General features: G+C 42.3%; 1 protein-coding gene across 4 annotated transcripts in view; it reads right to left on the reverse strand.

Annotated features, from left to right (window-relative positions):
* usp6nl (USP6 N-terminal like) overlaps nucleotides 1–16,204 on the reverse strand; it is a 77,711-nt gene that overhangs the window by 17,186 nt on the left and 44,321 nt on the right. For 3 of the 4 annotated variants that reach the window (XM_084345159.1, XM_084345158.1, XM_084345156.1), the window contains 4 exons: nucleotides 7,413–7,486; nucleotides 2,795–2,874; nucleotides 881–920; nucleotides 36–116 (listed from right to left, as the gene is read on the reverse strand). In XM_084345159.1, the coding sequence (XP_084201285.1) occupies nucleotides 36–116; nucleotides 881–920; nucleotides 2,795–2,874; nucleotides 7,413–7,486 (275 nt within the window). Of the gene's footprint in view, nucleotides 1–35; nucleotides 117–880; nucleotides 921–2,794; nucleotides 2,875–7,412; nucleotides 7,487–15,466; nucleotides 15,611–16,204 lie in introns of those variants that run through there. The other variant, XM_084345157.1, reaches the window with a different exon arrangement.

The following is a 16,204-nucleotide window of genomic DNA, read 5'->3' on the forward strand; positions in this document are numbered from 1 at the left end:
GGATGGAGGATGAGGTCAGAAAAACAGAAGCTCACCTTCTCACTGTTCTTGTATTTGTCCCAGCTCTTCAGCATCTTCAGCCATTTGGAGGTCCTCTCCACCTCCGTGTGTTTTTGCTGTGCGGAAAACAAAAGTGACACGTTAATGACTTCTTCTCTCGTTGTTTGTCTGCGGCTGCGTTCACGTCCGATGGGAATCGCTGTCAGAGCATCTTGACAGTTAAAAGAGATGCGACTCGGGAGCGATCGGACTGTTTGTTCAAAGGCCGTTTGAAGCCGCAGAGCTGCTCCAGTTAAAGCCGTCGGTAGACGTGAGCGAGCTCGTGTTTTCCAGAGAAACAAAGCACATCTGTCATTTACAAACACATTCAGACAAGATGTGTGCTGCTGTGGGATTGTGGATTCAATTTCTACTTTTATTTATTGTGTTTTGATTAAATACTTAATTTGTGTCCAATTTCAGGACAATAAATACAAAGACGAGATAAATAAAGAGGATAATATTGATTTATTTTGGATCTGGAGTCTATTCCCAAAGTACTCAAGCAGTTGTTGCCCGAGCTTTTCAAGTGTGAAAGCTCCCATTTCCCATGGTACACGAATGCAACATTTGATGTGCGTTGACGTGTTAAACATCACAGGTTGTAAAAAAAATAAAACAGACAAGAAGATATTTTAAAAATACCTGAAGCAGACTGAAAACAGTTCAACACAACACGAGATAAAACAACAAGGCTGCGTTTGTTTTTAAAAACCAAACCAAGAATCCAGATAATCCCAACATTGATCTGGATCTCCTGAGAACTCTACGACTGATTATTTGGAATAAAACCAAATGCTGCAGAACGCAGAAGTTAAATATAAGTAATAAAGTAACTGACCTTCTCCTCCACTGAGTCGTAGGACGGGAGTTCATTCTCACTGAGGAGAGAAGAAGAAAGAAGGAATGAACGAGAGAAAACAGGAGAAAGAAGAGATAAACCGAGCAGAGCAGGACGATCTCCGTTGACCTCCGGTTTATTTTTAGTTTATGATGATATCGGGGTCAGTGCTCGTCTCACTCTCCCTGACAGGAACATCAGACATGTCAGCGGTCACACAAACAGGAAATAACAGATTAGACGTTCCTCGTTTTCTGCTTATCTGTGTTTCAGAGTCGCTGCAGGAGGTTTTCTTTGAGATGAAGTCAGTGAATTTTCTGTTTCATCACCAGCAGAACTGCGCTCAACACTTCCTGCCGTTTAAGTTAAACCGTAAACAGAACGCACAGATTCTGATGTGATGAGCTGAAAATCTTCCATCTGCAGACGAATATGTTCTCGTCACATCTTTCCTCTTTGAGACACGACGGCGGGGTTAAAATCAGCTAGAAAGTCAAAGTTGAGAGATTGATTGATACATTTTAATGAGCTTTCACATTTTAGGATCATAACACCTCCAAGAAAATGAAAAATTAAAGGGACAGTTCATCCTGAAATACCTATTTTCCCTCTCAGCTGTAGCGCTTTTTATCCATCCAGATCAGTTTCTAGTGAGTACGTACTCATGGACGAAAAAAAGAAAAACTTCTGAAGAAAAATTTCACAACAAATTTCAGAAGAAAATTCAAGTATGAAACCAATTGGGGGAAAAATCTGAAGATTTTTTTTCTTTTTAAATTTGAAGATTTTTTTTTTAAAAATCTTAATTTTCTTTTGAAAATCTTAATTTAAAAAAAAATCTTAATTTTTTAAAAAAAATCTGAAGATTTTTTTGAAAATTCTTCAAATGAATTTTTTTTGTTCTAAAAAAAATCTGAAGAATTTTTTTTTAAATCTGAAGAATTCTTTTTTTCAAAAAAGAAATTAAAAAAAAAAAAAAAGTTTGAAGAAATGTTTTTAAAAAACCTGAAGAAAATCTTTTTTTTCCCGAAGAATTTTTTTTTCATGTTTGAAAATGAGTGAAAACGTTTTCAGAAGAAAATGTTTCCTGCTTTCAGACCATTAGCCGACTAATTGATTACTCGATCAACAGAAAAATAATCGCCAACTATTCTGAAGCAAAAATGGCAGAAAATGCTGTTTTTTTAGCCTTAATTTCTCCTTTCTGTATCATATTAGACCAAATATCTTTGGATTTTGGACTGACGAAACTATTTTCAGATTTTTTTTAGACAGAACGATTAAATGAATCAATAATGAAAATAATAAGTTAGCTCTAACTCTTGTGTGGCTGACTGCTGACTGCTTCTCTGGTCCTCAGCTGAGCACGACACCAACTTTCACCCTTGACTGAACAACCCGCTCTCTCTTAGCGTCTCCTCTCGCTCGGCTCCTTCAGCCTCTTGAGAACACGAACACTGGGCTCGTCTCTGCTGCCCGTCCTGCCAGTCTGCAGCATCCTTCATCGTCTTCTTCTTCTTCTTCTTCCCCGTCTGTGACCTTCACCTCAGGCTACTTCTGTCCCGGTCTTAAACAATCACACAGGCCACATGTTTTTGTTCCTCCCTACAATCCCTCCCCGCCTTTGGTCTGGATCGTACCACTCTATCCTCACACTGTCGCCCTGTGATTGTGGCTAACCGGGCTGCTTCCTGCCTGCATGTGCCAGCCTATATATAACCCTCAGCACGGTGATGTTTAAGAGCCTCGCAGCCTCCGACCGGCCGTCCAAACCCACAGACACTCTTCCTCCCTCGCAGCCTCTCATTTTCTCCTCCGTGTTCCCTTCAGTGTGGTTCTGCTGTTCAAACTGTCCTCTGCAGGTTGTTCATTTAGATATTAGGAATGATTACAGCTCACGGTGTTTTTACTTACTGGACAAAGCCAAAGCGGTCGACGACTTTGTACAGGTGGAAGTTGGTGTCCTCCCACGGCTCCACGATGGCCTCTTTTCCCTGCAATCAAGACGAGACGAGAAAACACCGTGAAAACTGAAACATATGTGAACTTCGGGGTTTGATCCGTGTACTGTACATCAAATAAAGACTGAATGACATCATCCGACTGTCCTCACATCTACTTTCTGTCAGTTATAGGTAGTCTAATTAAACATTCACTCAGGAGACAACAGTTAAAACCACCACATCTACATTAATGCTGAAGATAAACAATAAAGTAAGGATACAATAAGATGAAGACTTGAAAATCCAGTCCGATTAACTGATGAGGTGATTAAACTGAAAATTATAAAGGCAACTATTATGATAAATGATTCAATATTTCATTGTTAAAACAGAAAGCAGTCCCTGGTGTCAGGGATTTGTTTCTTCAGTGTCAAATATGAAAGTAAACTGAAATTTAGATGGTTTCAACTTTGGCTTGGAGGAAAAAACTAAATATGTGGTCTAAGGCTCAGGGCATCGTCCCTTCTTTCTGACATTTTAAAGACAAATTGACATCATGTTGGACATTTTTGAGTATTTTCAGACGTTACATAGACGATGTAATAAATCAGTTAATCAGGAAAACAATCAACAGATCCATCAGCGGTGCAGCTCCTCGTCATCTGCAGCCGTGTGGTTTGTCTGATGCTGCTCGTTCACCGTTATAAACTCAACACCGACTTCTGATTACATGCCACCCACCTTCCTCCGGGGCAGAGAATCATGTTTTGATTGGCTGCAAGATTACGAGGGGAGCCGCGACTCCGCCGCCCTTGGGAAAGTGTGTCGGCGTGAGTGTGTGTTTATGAGACACAGAGAAACCGTGTGTGTGTGTGTGGCGATTAACAGGTGTGAAATGAACAGCCAGACGCCCACCTGCGTCACCGTCTGACTCCAGGCCTCCGAAAAAAGGAATAAAAAATTGGCGTCTAGTTAATTCACCATCATGAACCAATGAAACAGAAAACTCACAATAAGAGTTTGTGAAGAAGGATTATAGAGAGAGGAGAGCAGGAAGGGAAAATCAGAGAGGGCAAGAGACAGAGGACAAAAAGGTGAAAGAGTCGCTGAAGTCCTCAAACTGACACAAATATGAGCTTTAAGCAGGATTTGTGCTTCAGCTGTTCATACGATCTTTTGCTCTTTTCATATTGTCATATCACATTTTTTGGAGACCAGAACTGACTTTTTTCATGGGAAGTTGGACCATCTCCATCTGTTTTTGTGGAGACCAAAACTGACTTTTTTCATGGGAAGTTGGACCATCGTCAGCTGTTTTTGTGGAGACCAAAACTGACTTTTTTCATGGGAAGTTGGACCATCTCCAGCTGTTTTTGTGGAGACCAAAACTGACTTTTTTCATGGGAAGTTGGACCATCGTCAGCTGTTTTTGTGGAGACCAAAACTGACTTTTTTCACAAGAAGTTGGACCATCTCCATCTGTTTTTGTGGAGACCAAAACTGACTTTTTTCATGGGAAGTTGGACCATCGTCAGCTGTTTTTGTGGCAACCAAGTTGAACTTTTTTCACGTAAAGTCAGTCCATCTCCAGCCATTTTTGTGGAGACCAAAACTAGCTTTTTTCGGAGGAAGTTGGACCATCTCCAGCTGTTTTTGTGGCAAACCAAAACTGACTTTTTTGAAAGAAGTAGGACCATCTCCAGCTGTTTATGTGGAGACCAAAACTGACTTTTTTCATGGGAAGTTGGACCATTGTCAGCTGTTTTTGTGGCAACCAAGTTGAACTTTTTTCACGCGAGGTCAGTCCATCTCCAGCCATTTTTGTGGAGACCAAAACTAGCTTTTTTCGCAGGAAGTCGGACCATCTCCAGCTGTTTTTGTGAAGACCAAAACTGACTTTTTTCTTCACAGGAAGCCAGACCATCTCCAGCTGTTTTTCTGGTGACAAAACCGGGTGTTGCTTCAGGAAACCTGGGGACATTTTCAGCCATTTTTGTGGTGACCAAAAACAGTTTCCACAATGCTTTGGACAATTCAAACAGGAAGTATAATCTTCCCAATATTGAGCAAAGTTATTTTTAAACTATACTTGTTTAAAGTTTGCCGAATTAGCTGGAAACAGGTCCTGTTTGCAACGCACCCATGGACGTATAAACAACTATCACTGGATTTGTTTGATACTGAATGAAACTCAAAAATGTGATGATTTTAAAGCAAGTTCTTTTCTCTGCGATGTCTGACTGGACGTTTATTTACAATGAACACCGGAGATAATGATAAGTCACAATAATTGTATAATATCTGTGTCCATGGTTTGTAGACCTCAGCATTAGAAGTACAGTGAGTGAGAAAATATGTGGTTTTTAATAATTTGGCTGAAGTGACCCTTTAAAAAAAACACCTGCTGATTGACACCCACCACACCTTTGCATTTGAAGCGTGTAAGCTTGGTCTCGTTATCTTTATTTGCACACAGAGCTCTACAAGTGTGATTCAAGCACTACTTAATTAGACAGCAATTTATGCCTCATTGTGCCGAACAAATTACTGATTACAGACAAAGTGCATTACCAGTGTTTATTCATTCATTAATCAAATTATGTGCCGATCGTTGAACAAATACTCCAAAGAAAACTTCAAACCATGAGAGGAATTTCAGATAATCGGAGGGAAAATGAAATTGTTTTTTTTATACTTTTTGGCCTGTTAGCTCATTTTAAAGTCTCAAAAATATTCATGACTCCATCAGTTTGTTCCGCAAATGCTTCAAATCTGAATTTCAAACTGCAAAAATGCTAAATTCATTACAACATGGAAACAATTAGTGATCTTCTAACCCCGTCTGATACCTGACTTTCCTGCTGCTCTCTCCTGTGTGCGACTAAAATATCTTAACAACACTCTTCTTACAGTAACAGACAAAGAAAGCCTGTCTGTGGTTCTGCAGGTCGGCCCGAGGTCCAGATGTTGAGGTGAAATATCTCTAAATTCGTCTCCTTTCCGCCCTCCACCAGTTAAATAAACACCATCTCTGCAGGACGAACAGACGTCGGTGTTGATCCGTCCTCAAACACCACGCGTGTGTTCACACTCTCTGCGTCATCATGGCCGACACATTCATCACTTCCCTCGCTGCTTCAAATCAATTTCAGGGGAAAATTAAAGCAGGACTCGGGGCTCAGCGCCTCTACGATCCAATGCACAGTTCAGTCATGTGTGCTTTCTTTCAGAGCCGCTGGTCTGAGTTTATTAAGAGTTTATTAACCGATTCATGACGATAAATCTCTGGTTTCCCATCAGATTTTTAAGCTTCTGGCCCTTTAATACAAAGCAGGTTGTCCTTGTCACAGCTCCTGAGAGGTTTAATTCCTCAGCTCAGGACGGGATGTCACCTCTCAGATGATTTCATTTGAATTATTTTCATTTCATCAGTTGTGATATTAAATACCAAACAAGTCTGATCTTAAAAGACAGCAAGTGTTTGTATCTCTGGCCCGATTGCTCCCTTGAGAGAGGTTCTGGTTGTTTTAGCAGGACCCTTAGCCTCCACACTTTGCTTCAAACTGTCTGCTCAACATACAACTCGGCTTTTATCGATAATTGTTTTGGACTCTCACTGTAAATGAGCCCGTCATCGATGATTTCCTGAGTTTAAATGACGGCATATCTACGATCCGTGGCCTCGATCCACAAACACCAGGTGTGAACAACACAGACAGCAGCCGGCGCCGAGAGGAAAAATCATTTGGAACCAAAATCATTTTTCTCAAAAGACCAGAAATCATTTTAACATCCACAAACGCACGTCGGCTGATGAGAAACGACGAGCGGCGGCCGAGTGTGGTCGCCGTGATAACCGGCTCCATTAAAACTCCTCCCATCCCCGACAGTGACAATGACATTGATTTAGCTCTGATTGTGCCTGTGTCTGCCTCGCCAAACACTAACACACACACACACTAACACACACAAACAGACACACACACGCCTCCATCATCTCCTCTCTCCATGGTCTCTTCACTTTTAATGAGGCGGCTTGATTATGCAGCCTGCTGGACTAAATTAAAAAGACTAATTTACAAACCGAGCGTGGTGGGCTGGTCCGACTGATACCGCCGGCCTGTGAAATAGAGGTGTCACTCAGGAAACGCACACATCCGTACTGCACACACACACAGACACACACTGTATCACTGTACAGGTGGTTAATGTAAATATACAGATCGCTTCCTCTTCTGCAGGAGGGATGTTGGTCTTTCTTCGCCCTCCTGACACAGTTAAGGTGGTTTTAAAACACACCACGCGTAGTTTACGTGTTAATTTTCAGCGGCGGTTAATGAGCTCCGGCTGGGGACGAGTTTCATCTGAAACGTGGCTCTCGCACTGTAATCACAGGCTCGCTCAATGCCCGCAGCCTGCTGTTATTATTGTGTTTCACGGGCAATAAGGCGGTGATTTATGGAGGGATTCACCACGCTGTTATGAAGTCTCAGCATGACTGAGTGACTGGAATCTGGCTGTGGACGACCACACGAACAACCACAACAACAACTTCTTTTTCTCAGGGTGAAGTGTAATCGTCAGCGTACCTTGTCATATTTGGCGACTATCTCTGCCCGCTCCTGGTCAAGTTTCACCGCCGCATCCTGCTCGGTATCAGACGCTGGAGACACACAGGGGAAAAGAAAAAGATGAATGAGTGTCGACAAGTTTCAAGACTTTAACAGCTGCAAAGGTTTCAGGGTTTTTACACAAAGTCAGGAGAAGATTCATGTGTTTGGTGGTTTTGTTAATGGACATTCAGCCGCAGCAAACACTGTAGTGTGATGATTTTTTCCATGAGCGTCTCATCGTGCTGGTGGTTTTCTGTGGCTCATCCATCAGAGTTAATATGTTGAAGCTGCCTTCAGCTTCATCGCCTCTCAAATGTGGACAAATTACCAGAAGAGCGAAGACTTGAGACAGTGATAACTGCTTTTAAATCCAAGACCTGCCTGCTTACATTTGCTTATAATTAACTTTTGCTTGTAAATATATTTGTTAGCTTGTCTTATTTGTGTACTGTGTGGGCTTCTTACTGTTTTATTCTAGATGTATTTCTGCTGCTGCTTCTATTGTTGTGTGCAGTTATCTGTGAAGCACTTTGGGTCGCCTCTGGCTTTGTGTTATACACATAAATTTGCCTTTAATTAGTAGTTTCAAGACAGCGAGACACTCTTTTGAAAAATTAAAATGTTCCTGGCAGAGGACAGAGAACAGACGAGGTTATGGAGCAACTTGTGATAAAATGTTTGTTCATCTGAATCAAGATGCTGACTAAGGACAAGACTAAAGTCAAAATTAGGACACTGATGTTTATATTAGCATTCGTTCTTTGGCAGGTTGACATGTTAACTTTGTGATGCTAACCTTTAGCATGTGATTTGCTAGCTTGTTAACTAAACTGTCAACATCTTATTTGAGTGTCGGTAATCTAAGTTTAAAAGTATGTATGCAGGTTACAGTGACAGTGAGGCTAACACCTAAAAATTAGCATGTTAGCATGCTATGTTGGTACTGGTTATAAAAGCATGTTCATTCATCTCAGTCAGTGATTGACACCCACATTTTGAAGGACATTGCCACCTCATGAGCTAATGCTACTAATGTTAGCATGACTGAAAATCAAGTGAAACCACAAATGTTTCTTCAACCCGATTAAAATCACTTTGATCAGAGATTCAAACTTCCGCTTTTCACATGGAAGCTAAATAAGAGTGATCCCATAATATATTTGTTTACATGCCCTTTAAAGATTTTAATCAGAATATAACTTTTCTTTTTTACGTGTTAAATGTTTCCACCCTCTGTGAACTGTCTAATCTGCCGATATACATCAGCTGATAAAGCAAAGGCGCCAGTAAAGTGGCAGTTTTTTGAATGGAATTTGGTTTGTTCTGTTCCACGAGGAGCCCGCTGTACCAGACTCCCTTTGAAAAGTATTGTATTTTTATATTTCTTTGCTTATCAGTAAATGTAGACAGCCAAGTTTGTAAAACACAGCGTTTTGTGATTCAGCATGAAGTGCTTGTAAATTCAGCTTATACTTTATGTGACTGAACTATAGTAATTTAGACAAAACTTAAGCTTTTACTCATTTAAGTAGCTGCAGCCTCGCACCAAGTGATCTCAAGAGCAATCAAGAAAATCATCCGTTGAAGAACTTGCACACACACATCAGATTATTCTGTCATCACAGACACGCTTTGTGTTACTCCAACTCTGCCTGAGTGTGTCAGAGCCAAGAGCTGACGTGGAGGACACACACATACACACACACACACACACACACTCACTTCTGAACACACACACCCACTCTTCAAACCAGTCGGAGAAAGCTTGGTGAGGCCAGCAGGAACGCTTCACTGCAGGACGGCCAGCGTGTCAGCCTGACCTCAGCCTGGGAGGATAATGTGTGTGTGTGTGTGTGTGTGTGTGTGTGTGCGTGTGTGTGTGCTTGTGCGTGGCAGGCTGCTGTGACAGAAAGGCGTCACAGTGACACAGAGAGGTTTTCTATGTTTGCTGATCTTATACGCCACATTGTGCGAGTGTGAATGTGTTGTTGCTGCCACACACACACACACACACACACACACACACACACACACACACACACACACACACACACACACACACACACGCACAGCTAACAGACACCTCTCACCTCTCTGTGTGCTTCAGGATTGTAAATCTACATTCCTCACAACCGCTGTGTGTGTTTTTATTATCAAACAGGATCAGTCACACACACGCACACACGCACACACACACACACACACACACACACACACACACACACACACACACACACACACACACACACACACACACACACACACACACACACACACACACACACACACACACACACACACACACACACACTTCCTGATGTAGTCGACCATGAGAGGCTCCAAACATCGGATGCGTGTGAACAAAGCTGGCACACACACTCCATTAAGTGGGGTCATGTTGTGTTTATGTTGTGTTGGTGTGTAGCACGTAGTAATGGAGGCGCGTAATGAATCATACCTACAAACAGCGAGCGGCTGAACGAGGCAGCGCGGGGTGAAACATCACAGTAAACACCACACACGGTGCTTTTTCTTAACACATTGTGTCGTGTCTGATGACCTCAGACACCCGTCCGACATCCAGCCTCAGCACAGCTCCGCCTTTATTCTATAATAATTCAACATATGTGATAATATCTGACGGTGAACAAGCTCTGACTGGCAGGACTGTAATTCCAGTCTGCTCGCATGATGCATGTAGAAGTCACGGAGAGACGGCCGCTCAGATTTTTTATTTCTTTTAACTCTCAGGCTGTTTGTTAGGACGCACAGTGAGAGGAAAAATAGTTCTGATATTAAAAAAATAGGCTGTTTTAAAGTTCTGAGTGCACGCTGTTTTTCAATTATTTGTGCTTTTGACCTCATCTGTGTGCATGAAATCTGATATTCTGACCATTTGGGTGGTTTTATGAGAATTTCTCTGCTGGAAAACCTTTTTGGAACGGTCGGCCTTCAGGGGATAAAGTATAAAAATGCTCCATTACCTGGTATTTCGAACGATGAGCTGGTTGAGAGGGTGGTACATGTGATTTAATGTTTTGTTTTCAGGTATTTAAAAGAGTCTTTCCACTTTTCAGTCGCAGTTTGATCAGGGTTTGGTGATAAAACTACTTGACTAGGTTTTGGAAAAGATCGCGGTTTGGATTTAAATGAATAAGTCAGCGTTCACTTTTGGTTTCACGTGACACAGGACGTGAGGAGAACCACTCGGCTAAATAAAGACAAAAACCAGCTGAAACATATTTGAAACATTTTTTATTTTTATTTGGCGGCCGCGGTTCTCTTTACGTCCTGTGTCAGAAATAGCGCTGCTGTTCTTGTCGTCTCGCTTTTGGTTTCTTGTCACTTTGTAACGTCAGACAGAGATGATTTTCACTCACTTTGGTAAAACATGTAAAAAATGTCTTTAAATGTAGAATAATCTCCAAACTTTGTAACCAACGTGGAAGAAAATGGCTCCTTTGAACTGTTCAACTGTTCAAAAACTACAAAACTGAAGAATTTCAGTCAGAAACCAGTCAGGACGACCTCCGGCTGCATTAAAATCGTGTTACCATCACTGTTCATATCTAAAATAACCATTTTGAAGCTTTCTAATGCTGCTCAGAAGACACAATCGACCACAAACTGTTAGTCTTGGCTCCAGAAACCCCTCGTCATTATATTCCCTGTAACTCCCGTCTTTCTGACAGTTTTCCAGCCCTTCGCAGGAAGTATTTGACTCCAGTCGTTCTCCAGCTTCCTCTCAGGGTCTCTGGGGTTCGACGAGGGAGGAAAAGGCTTGACTGGAATTCCAAACCTCTCCGAACAAACACGCTCCTTATTGAGCCCGTTTGGCATTTTTATGACAGGATGGTGTGTGTCAGTGAATAAAGGCATGTCGCTGTGGGCCGCCTGAGAGCGCACACAGCGGGAGACGACCGCTGGGGTCCGTACACAACGAGGCGAGCTGTCTGGGGCAAATAAACAAATACAGTAAAGCCTTCTTTCTGCTGGGAGTTCAGCCCCGGGAGGCCCTGCCGTTCCCATAGTGAGGGGGAGAGGAATTGGAGAGGAAATGGGGATTCAGTCTTTTCTTTGCACTGAAGCTTAGCCTTAATTCTGAACCCCTTACAGCCATATTAGTATTCCACAGTGGCCTGACTTAAGCTAAATGCAATTAGACCCCTTTTCATGCTTCAAGGATCTCATTGGCATCCGTGACGGAGACTTCTGGTGTGTGCGTGTTTTTATTTTGTGGCCGTGGAGCTCTCGTTGGACTCGTAGTGGGTCCACGGAGTTTGTAGGTGATGGCAGAAGACCCCTCGTGACTTCAAGGTTACAGGGTGTTTCATCTCAGCAGCTCTGAAATGTGTTTAAGACTTGTAGGGTAGAGGTTAAACGTAGTGGAGGTTGGTAAGTGCCGTAAAAATAAAAAACTTAGCATCAAAGTTGAGAACAACCAGGGATGAAATGTAACTAACTACAAATGTATTCAAGTACTGTAGTTAAGCGCAATTTTGAGGCACTCCACCACATTTATTTGACAACTTTAGTTACTTTGCAGATTCAGATCGAGGTCGATGGGCTCATATACTTGTGTCATTACAGAAACATATTTTAGCGTATTGTTTAGCTGCAACAGAGAAAGTTTGTGAACCGGAGGTGGACGCCATGTTGTTTCTGTATGAGGAAAACAGGGCCCGATACAAACAATCATTAAATATGAGCCATGATCATCTTCATTTGTATTTCTCACCTAAACCGGTTTCAAAAGAGGCGATTTGAAGACGTCGTTTTGGGCTCTGGTAAATTGTGGTGAGCATTTTTGACATTTCATAGACTAAACGATGAGAAAGACACTCCCAAGTCACCACGATGACGTCTTAAAATATCTTGTTTTGTCTTTCAAACAGTTCAAAACACCAGAATACTCAATTTAATATCATGAAGGTCAAAGAAAACCAGCTAATATTCACACTAGAAGCTCAACATATTTGCTTTGGCTGATCATTGAATTGTTTCGACTCTGCTGTTTTGCAACAAGGAACTAATTTCTAATTTCAAAACCATTTTCTCTTCAGCCTTCAAATAAAACACCACAGTGAACTGAAACGCTTCAGTAATCCTGAGAAAGCTGAGACATCACTCGAGGCAGAAACAAACAAACATCGATGAACCAACAGAACAACAATAATGACGACACGTATCAGTTAAAGAGGATCTCAGAGCGGATTATTCCTTTAAAAGACTCTCTCTCTCTTTTCATCCTGCTTATCCTTCATTACGAGGCTGGAAACACCCCCGCAGAGCTGACCTTCCACCTCCTCCCCCGCTCTGAGCTGCCAGTCAGTCCCCGGCGGCGAGGCCCGTGTCAGCTCCAGCTAACTGTCCCCGTCCTGCTGTGATTAAAATGTCCCCCCGTCCGTCACCCGCCGCCCTGTCCCCCCCCCCTGCTCTGCCCTTCACTCCTGCTGCATTCAGGTCACGTGGGACTTTACCGCCAGCGCAGAGGGCTGAGAGGTCAGAGGTGTTCGTGCATGACAACTCGTCTGAAAACCGTCATAGCATGTGGAGAAATCAGGAAGTTCAGGTGCAACTTCCTCAGCGGGGTTTAACAGGTGAGCATGTGAACGCTGCTCTCAGGCTGTGCATCGTGTTTTGTTTTCATCTAGCAGCCTTGAAAGCCGACTGTGATTCAATTTTCACGCCGCACTCGAGTGAAAAGCAGAGAGCAGAGCAGAACTTAGGGTTGGTGACCAAAGCCTCAGTCGTACTTTGCAGGAAAAAGCTTTTTAAAAAAGGTAAACTTGTGTAGTAAACGTGAGGCTGAGGGCTCCAGATGAGACATGTCGCAGTAAAATCTAATTCTACGGTGCAGTCGATGCGACAGGAAGCGTTGCGGGGCTGTATTTGTGTGTTTGTTCCTCATTATCATTACTGTTAACCAGCAGCACTGACAATGAACAACATGACGAGCATAATAACAGCTTCTCCTCGTTTCCTCTGCGCCCCTGAAGCCGCTGTAACGAGCCCTCTTTGTTCTACACGTTAAGGAGTCGTCGCTCGCTTATAGCTCTTTGCTTCCCTGCAGCCATTTTTGTACATCTCTCGGCCTTTCATAGATGCTCAGCAAGAGGAATAGTAACGATAAAGACATTAATTATAGAGGAGAGATTCACTGTTTCTTCAAGATAAAGCCACAGTGTCTAATTAGCAACCGTGTGGTCACTAAACGTGTGAAGTAACAAGTTAACACGGACAAATAATCAAAAAAAGCGACACGTTTTGATTTCTTAATATACTGGAAACAGTGTGACAGTGACAGAAGTGACACAATGATGAAACTCTGCACACACAAACACACAAACAGCAAATGATGTCACCCAGTTAACAACAAACAAGTGATGACGCAGCTGCAGACACTTTACAGTACACTATTATGTGTCATTACTGCGCCTCCAAAACAATCATCTGTCTCTCAGCGTCTGTATTTACAACCTGAAGTCGACCACACGGACGTGACGCCGCGCCAAGTGACAACCGAGCGAGACTTCAGCCGTCCCGATCCCAAAGGTGCTGCACAGACAAATAATTAACCTCCACGCTGTCTGTACTTTGCACCGACTCCTTTAATCCTGCAGCCAAAATGTTTTACTGTTGATTTATTTTTCAAATGTTACTGCAGGATACAGAGGAACAGTCAGGCGAGGAGAATGTGGACACATCCTGCTTGTTGATACAAAAAATGGTTTATTATTGTTTAAATATTAACACAACAAGTCTCATGACTCCCATGAAGCTGTGGTGCTCTCCACGGACCAAAGGAGAGGAAATAAATACAGAAATGTCATAAATTATAACAAAAAATCAAATAAAGAGAAAACTCTGCTTCTGTACAAAAGAAAGAAAATAAGAGAAAGAAAAGAAAGAGAAATAAAAAGGTAAAAAGGAAAAAAGAAAGAACTACATGCTAGTGTTAGCATACTAACAAGCTCTGCTTCTGTAAGATGGAAGGAAAGAAAGGAAATAAGATAAAAAAGACAGAAAAAGAAAATAATGAAAGAAGCTACATGCTATTGTTTGCTTGCTAAAATGTAGCACGCTAACAAACTGCTTCTGTAAGATTTAGAAAACAAGAGAGGGAAAGAAAGAAAGAAAGAAAGAAAGAAAGAAGCTACATGCTAATGTTAGCTTGCTCAAATGTAGCATGCTAACAAACTGCTTCTGTAAGATTTAGAAAATAAGAGAAAGAAAGAAAGAAAGAAAGAAAGAAAGAAAGAAAGAAAAAAGCTTCACGCTAGTGTTAGCAGCTAAAATGTAGCACATGTCAAGTACGAAGGCTCACCTGATTAACGACTGTTGGAGCGACTGCAGACATTTCACACAGCATCACTATGTGCTAGTTGTGTTAGCATACGATATTAGCGTTCTAATATTAGTGCATTATATTTGTACACTGAGCTGTTAGCACATCACAGTTTACTGTAGAGTCTCATCACCCGTCTGCTGCTGAGTGGGTGACATCATGTTGTGTTCATATGAATTAACTTTAAACGGGCACTGCACTGAAAATTATCTGCAGATGAATCGAATCAGAACAAGCAATTGGATCGGCTGTTTCCAAAGCACGATCAGGCTGATCCAAAGTGAGCGCACCATCAGAAGATCAAAACATCGAGCTCTGCTCCCTCAGAGATAGAAAAAGTAACTTCATCACAGATAAGGAATTTGCTAAATGAACGGCGCGAGACTCTCATCAGCAGAAGTCCTGTAAAAACAATGGTGTCTCTTGTAGTCGTCTTTGAAGAAGAGTAGCAGTTTCTAAACCACTTCTCAGGAGAGGAGACAAGGACAACATTCAAGTCTTTACTCAAATTGTTCAGCTGATATTGTCGCACTTAAAAACAAACAATTTAAATCTAATTATACAAACCAGTTCAAACAAAAATCCTCCCATGTGTACCCGTCACATACCGGAGTATTAAGCAAAAATGCACACAAACAAACTGTCGCCTGGATCGTCAGAGCAAATCTTTTCCATCCTTTACCTCTTTTCCAGCGGTCCGGTGGAACCTCCAGGCGAGTCAGCGCTTTAGTCCGCATCGGTCACGGTTCAGCCAACACACACCGAGAGACAACCTGAACTACCTCATCCCATCTCTCTGTCGCCACGCACTGCTTCACACCAGCAGCCAGAGAGAGGAAATATGAGCGAGAGGCGAAGAGAAGTGAGATCACAAAGCCTCCGTTTGTTACCGAGGACTGCGGTCCAGACTGACTGACAGACAGAAATCTGACTTCAGATCCTCGGCGAGTCAGTCCCACACACAACATTCTCCTCCCAAACACAACAACAACACAACAACAAGCTCCATTCAACACTTCAGAGGGGAGAGGACAGAGGGAAGGACTGTTTGGGCATTTTAGTTTCAACCAAAATGAAGAAATGGACTTTTAAACCTTCTGTTCGAGCCGCTCACGCCACAGAAATGTGTTCATTAGTGTAATCAATTTATCTGTTTCCCAACTGTTCATAAAAAACGTCTTTCGAGTGAGTCGAAGTTGAGAAACAGACGATGACAGTCTGATGATAAACAGTCTCCATTAAAACTTCATTATGAAATGGACGTGATGTACCATGAAGGGTCTTGTGATGTGGCGTATCAGAGACGAGATGGAGGGAGGGGCTGAAAACGAGCAACAGGCAGCGCTCTTGTCGTTTCTATCTGCTGTATCTGCGCGCTCCATCGGTACAGGAAATATCTGTGTTTGCGAGGAGGAGAGTT

This window comes from Pagrus pagrus (genome assembly GCF_965226575.1).
Source record: "Pagrus pagrus genome assembly, chromosome: 23".
NCBI lineage: Eukaryota > Metazoa > Chordata > Actinopteri > Spariformes > Sparidae > Pagrus > Pagrus pagrus.